The 6418-nt window shown below is 40.8% G+C and overlaps 1 protein-coding gene across 1 annotated transcript; it reads left to right on the top strand.

Moving 5' to 3' along the window:
* The first annotated feature begins 851 nt into the window (after window positions 1–851).
* s1pr1 (sphingosine-1-phosphate receptor 1) lies at window positions 852–6418 on the top strand. The gene is made up of 3 exons (XM_034149849.1): window positions 852–937; window positions 2481–2525; window positions 3162–6418. The coding sequence occupies exon 3, from the start codon at window positions 3245–3247 to the stop codon at window positions 4358–4360; it is 1116 nt and encodes a 371-aa protein (XP_034005740.1). The 5' UTR covers window positions 852–937; window positions 2481–2525; window positions 3162–3244; the 3' UTR covers window positions 4361–6418.

The following is a 6418-nucleotide window of genomic DNA, read 5'->3' as shown; positions in this document are numbered from 1 at the left end:
TAACAAACAGAAAATCAAAGCTACATCTGATGCAGAATCACGGAGATATTTTTATGTCAAACCATCTTTTAAATTGATCAAATGAGGATGGAGAAAAAAAATGGAGAAATTAGCTTTTTCTACGTTGTGTATGTTGTTGTTGTTGTTGCTATGTTTACTTCTGAATGAGCTGAAATGACTCCATCAGAGTTTAACCTCCAGCTCTTCTTCTGTTTGCACCCCCCCCCCCCCGAAATAACCCCCTGCTGACCTCTAATAATGGGGTCAGAGGTTAGAGTCAATATTAGGGGGGTGGGGGGATCAGCTGGTCAGTTCCCACCATGGACACAAAAGAAGTGATATTTGTATTAATATCTGTTATTATAGTAACTTTTCTGTCATTTAACCAAAATGTACAAAATTACCCTTTTAGCCTTTTTTAAATGATTATAAAATATTTGTAATTTTTTGTTTTTATTTTGTGTATACAGTTTTTCTATTATTATTTCTTATTATGTTTTTTTTTTTATTTGATTTAAAATAAAATTGAATGAATCTGTAAAATTGTTATTTATTCATCTATTTTCATTTTTTTTAATTATACATGTTTACTTTCATTTTTTCATTTTTTATTATTGTTTATTTTGATCTGCTTAGTTTCCACTGAGAATACAAGGACCAACAATACAAAGAGGAGAACAGGAGGAGCATCTTCATCCTCCTCATCCTCAGAGAGAGAGAGTGTGTGTGTGTGTGTGTGTGTGTGTGTGTGTGTGTGTGTGTGTGTGTGTGTGTGTGTGTGTGTGTGTGTGTGTGTGTGTGTGTGTGTGTGTGTGTGTGTGTGTGTGTGTGTGTGTGTGTGTGTGTGTGTGTGTGTGTGTGTGTGTGTGTGTGTGTGTGTGTTCTCTCTCAGGCTGCTCTCTCTGTCGGACTCTTTTCCTCCGGACTCTCACTGAAGGTAAAAATCTCTCTTTCATTTGAATTCAAGTCTGTTTTTATTTCCGCTAAAGTTTACAAAGAGCTTCGATACAAACGTTCGTGTTGCTTTAAATGTTTAAATAAAGTTTATTTAGAAGTTTGTTTTATCCTGCTGAGACTCGAGGAGCCGTTTCTTTGGTTTGATGAAAGAAATCCGGTTTTAACGGAAAATAAATAAATAACACGGATTTTAAAACGATTAACAAACACGAGTTAAAGTAGTGATATTATGAACTGATGAAGGGACGTCTTTTATTCATTTATGCCGTAACAAACCTTATTGAACAACATTTAATCGTTAATTAGAACCAATCAATGATCGATATATTAATACGGATTATATAGAATAACCATTTAAACACGTGTAAACAATTCATGTTGGGAGGAGATGTAATGTGCTCGAGGTCGTTATTTTTATATTCTTTTATCCATGTATTATATTTCGGCAGCCCTTAAAGGGACCTTAAACTTAAGGAAAGACACTATAAAGTAACATGTTTAAATGTGTTTTTAAGAATGTTTGTTTGTTATTTAAAAAGCTTATTATTGATCAGAAAGCTTTAAAGGTTTTTAACATAAATATAGTCCGTTTCATTATTAACCCTTAAGTGGCTTTAAGGGAAGTTTTAAGGGACATTTACTTGGTTAAAAAGTTGTTTGAGAATCATGAATGGAGGTTTTATTACCTGCCAATGGATTCATTTCAGCACTTTGCTTTCTTTAAGTAACTGAAATATACGTAAAAGTGTACGATCTATAGATTTAAAGGACAATTTGTGGAATAAAAAACGCGATTTTAGTGCTTAAAGTTGTTTTTAATGAGCCTCGTGCAAAGACTCTCAGTCATTGCAATATAATTGATTAACTCCTTATTGACTCTTAAGTTATATGTCTCTCTCTATATAAAACAAAGCTAAAAGTATACAATCTACATATTTAATTTAAGGGACATTTTTCGTGATAAAAAACAGTTTTTTTTTGTTTTTATTAACTGTGTGAAAATGTTCCGCAGTCTGTCCGCTTAAAGTGACTTTAACTTGTTCGGCTGCTTCACAAGTAAATCACATACAGATTTACCCTCCGTTTGTATAACAACAGCTTTGAAAGTGTCCTTTAACGAGCTGATAGGAGGCACTTTATAGACTTTCCGCTGGTTTTTCAAGCGTAAAAGTCTGTTTTATTAACTCTTAAGTGACTCAAAGGGATATTTAAAGTACATTCAGTCAAAGTGTAAATCCTATGGTTAAGGGACTCTGAGTGTGTTTAAGAAGTTGTTCCTTAGGATGTTGTCTCCACTAACGAGCTTATAAATACACTTTATTGGAGCTCAGGAGATGTTCATTGCCATTTCTGCAGCTTTGTGCAGATGACAATAAAACCTTTGAATAAACAGACTGACTTGAGATGGAACTTAAACCTGGAGGAAGTGTTGACTGATCAGTTCACAGGTTAAAGGTCTTTTTGTCACCTTGTTTGTTCAATAACTTGTATTCAAATGTTCCTGTTGTTCCCCCCCCCTGCAGGACGATGCCCCCCCTCAGCCCCCGGACTCTTCTTCAAGGTTCAAGGTTAGTTTAAAAAAGACAATTCATAAAAGCGATAAAATACTGGCTGCATCTAAAAGTGCAATGATAATGCACGGCTAAAGGATCTCAGGGCTGCATTACAAAGAAACCTTGATTTAAAAGAACCCAGGGTTTTGAAGGACCTCAGAATCTCAGGCAGTTTGTTCCAGGTGCTTGTGGTTAAATAAAAGCTAAAAGCTGCCTCAGCAAATGTAGATCTGACTCTGGGGATAACGAGTCAACCTCCTGATGATAAGAGAGCTCTGGCTCTCACAGTGAAGTCAAGTCAAAGTCAACTTCATTGTCAATCTTTCAGTTCGTGTGTACATGACAGAGAGATCGAAATACCGTTTCCCACAACCCTGAATACAAATGTAAAAATATGTGTATCATCAGACACATTTATACATATGCACACATTAAGACGTAAGTAAAAGCACAACAATCAATATATATACAAAATAACAGTCACTTCAATATCTTTGGGAAATGTACATTAGTGCCAGACTGTCCATATCATCTCTGACATGTGTTCCCAATCCAGGAAGTGCTTTGTACTTGAAAGTAGGATTTTGAAGTGCATCCTTTGTGTAATAGGAAGCCAGTGGAGACCTGAGTTGATGTGGTTCATTCTCCTAGTTTTCAGGATGACCTGCTGACATGAAGGCTGAAGTGTGAGGACTCGGCGCCCCCTGGTGGACCCCCCACTGCTCTGCAGGGCCATGGCTGAGGAAAGCTACTCCGACCTGATCGCCAAACACTACAACTTCACCGGGAAATACCGCAAACCTCAGCAGGACTCGGGCCTGAAGGCGGACTCCGTGGTCTTCATCATCGTGTGCTGCTTCATCATCCTGGAGAACATCCTGGTGCTCACCACCATCTGGAGGACCAAGAAGTTCCACAAGCCCATGTACTACTTCATTGGGAACCTGGCGTTATCCGACCTGCTTGCCGGCGTCGTTTACACCGCCAACATCTTGCTTTCCGGCGCCAACACGTACAAATTGACGCCAACGCAGTGGTTTTGCCGGGAGGGAAGCATGTTCGTGGCGTTGGCAGCGTCTGTTTTCAGCCTTTTGGCCATCGCCATCGAACGCCACCTCACCATGCTGAAGATGAAGCTGCACAACAACGGGAACACGTGCCGCGTCTTCCTGCTGATCAGCACGGTGTGGATGATCGCGGCGGTTCTTGGCGGTCTTCCTCTGATGGGCTGGAACTGCATCCAAAGCATGACTCGATGCTCCACCGTTCTGCCGCTCTACCACAAGACCTACATCCTGTTCTGCACCACCGTCTTCAGCATCCTCCTCCTGGCCATCGTGGTTCTGTACGCCCGAATCTACGCTTTGGTGCGAACGCGTAGTCGCAAACTCGTCTTCCGCAAGGTGTCCAACGGCCGCGGGAACTCTGGCGCCAACATCAAAAGCTCCGAGAAGTCGATGGCTTTGTTGAAGACCGTCATCATCGTGTTGAGTTGCTTCATCGCCTGCTGGGCTCCGCTCTTCATCCTGTTGCTTCTCGACGCCGCCTGTGAGACCCTAAGCTGTCCAATCCTCTACAAAGCCGAGTGGTTTCTTGCTCTCGCCGTCCTAAACTCCGCCATGAACCCCCTCATCTACACGCTCACCAGCAACGAGATGCGCCGCGCCTTCCTCAAAACGCTGCTCTGCTGCACCGCCTGCCTCAGACCCAAGTCCAAGTTCACGGGGCCGATCATGGGGGTGGAGTTCAGCCGCAGCAAGTCGGATAACTCCTCCCACCCCAACAAGGACGAGGCCGAATACTCGCCGAGGGGCACGACGACCTCTGGGAACGTCACCTCGTCATCTTAAAACCGGGTCGTACAGTTTGTGTTTCTGCAGAAAAAACGGCGTGAAAAGCGCTCGCCACAGACCTGGAACTCCAGCACTTAGAGAGACTTTCAGACTGGTGAACCAGCGCGACTCAGAGAGAGGCCGCCGCACTTTTAAGAAGCTCACGCGGGAAATATCAACAAGTCCTCGACGATCAGCTTCATGTGGATCCTGAAGTTACAGCATGATGAAGGTTTATAGTGCCAGCTTTGTGCATCTGGAGATGTTGAGACCCTGAAGTTTGATGTTAAAAATGTACAGTAGGGTCCACAGAGCATAGCAACTGCCGGATGCTAACCTGCATATGTTGGGCAATTTGAACAATTAGCACAAGTTGCGTTAACTAACCCTAACCCTAATGGCGTCATAGCCTAAATAGTTAAAATATGGCTTGCAATTTGGACAATTTTTGAGAGGTTTTGGATGTTATTGAGGATGTTGTATCCATTTCTGCAAACAACAAATGTCAGTTTTAACCAGAAAGTGGCCATCTGTGAACTCTCTGTGGACTTATTCGACTACCATGAGTAGTGTTGCAACCATTGGATATACTGAAGCGAGCACAAGATGAACATCATTACCTCTACTGTTGACAACTTTTCTTCATATAAATAAGCAATCTGTCCAATCCAAATGATCCGGAGTCCCCTAAAACCTCCAAATCAACCCAAAATTCATCAAAATCAGCCCACAGAGAGTAGTAATGTTGTCACTTTCTGGTTAAAACTGACATTTTCTATCCTAAAAATGTCCGAAATAGATTCAAGATCCTCAATAACCTCCAAAGCCATAATGGTAATTAACGCAACTTATGCTAATTGTGCACATTGCCCAACGTATGCAGGTTATCATCCGGCAGTTTCTATGTTCTGGGGATTTCTATCATAACACTTTGGGGTACTCAACATTTCTGGGTTCACTATGAGCTGCAACTAGACTAATAAAAGGGTTAAAGGTGAATATTACAACAGGTGTGAGCTTCATAGAAAGTGCTTGTGTTCCTCGTAGAAGAAGAAGAAGAAGGAGAAGAAGAAGGAGAACCAGACTTTGTACTGACCCTCTAAGAACAACTAGAACCCGTAGCGCTTAAACACACAGCTGTCAAATATTTAAGAATTCAAATTAATTCATGGAGACTTTCTTTGTTTTCCTCCACTTCCCTTAAGACATACGCACTCATGAATCCAGAGTTCAGGCGCTTCTTCAGATCCAACATTTAGGGTAATTGTCTTTTTCTGGTGTACCTGGAAACATAGGAATAAATAAATAATCGTCTTGATTTACAGAGAGGCACCTGAGCTGTGAATTCTTGTGGTCATGTGACATTTTTTTGTTGTAAAAAGTTAACTGTGTAGAAACTGTTGGTCAGAATGTATTTTCTACTTCCTGTCTGTGTTGTTGTCATTGTGCCGTAGGGACGTCGGTGTAGTGGAAATAATTTATATTTGAAAGAAAGAAACTCTTCACACATAGAAGAGAGGAGGGAACGTTTTGTTTTGTACAGTTTCAGAAGTATGGAAGCTCATTTCTGCTGAGAAGAAACCCTCAAAGCTCTTTACATACTACCATTCACCCATTCATACACACACACACACACACACACACACACACACACACACACACACACACACACACACACACACACACACACACACACACACACACACATCATCTCAAGAGCAGTTTTAATTGGATAGCTGAAGTCGAGTCACTTTCCATCACTTTTATACAATGCATTATTTTGGGTTATTAATTAAAATCATATATTTTTGGTATTAATTTATTCTGAGTCTCGCTACAGGGTCTGATTTTTTATTTCACGTTTTAAGAATCTAAATAATTTACGTGTCATATTTGACTTCATTTTTTTTTTTTTGGCAGAAATGGGCTTCCGTACTCGTCCGACTCGACCCGATTGATTAATCCATTAATGATTTTGTGTTTGTTGACGTCCAGCATGAGCTCTGTCTGCACTGTTTAACTCCTGAGTGTTTGTTGGTTTGTTAGCTCTTAATAAAGACAGAAATAGAAACACAC

The sequence above is a fragment of the Trematomus bernacchii genome, unplaced genomic scaffold, assembly GCF_902827165.1.
Source record: "Trematomus bernacchii unplaced genomic scaffold, fTreBer1.1, whole genome shotgun sequence".
Classification (NCBI taxonomy): Eukaryota; Metazoa; Chordata; class Actinopteri; order Perciformes; family Nototheniidae; genus Trematomus; species Trematomus bernacchii.
The sequence above is the reverse complement of the archived record's forward strand: the minus strand, read 5'-3'. Positions and strand labels throughout refer to the sequence as shown.

Bases quoted from the DNA above. Each gene is read 5' to 3' on its own strand.
- s1pr1 (XM_034149849.1), top strand. From the start codon at position 3,245: ATGGCTGAGGAAAGCTACTCCGACCTGATCGCCAAACACTACAACTTC.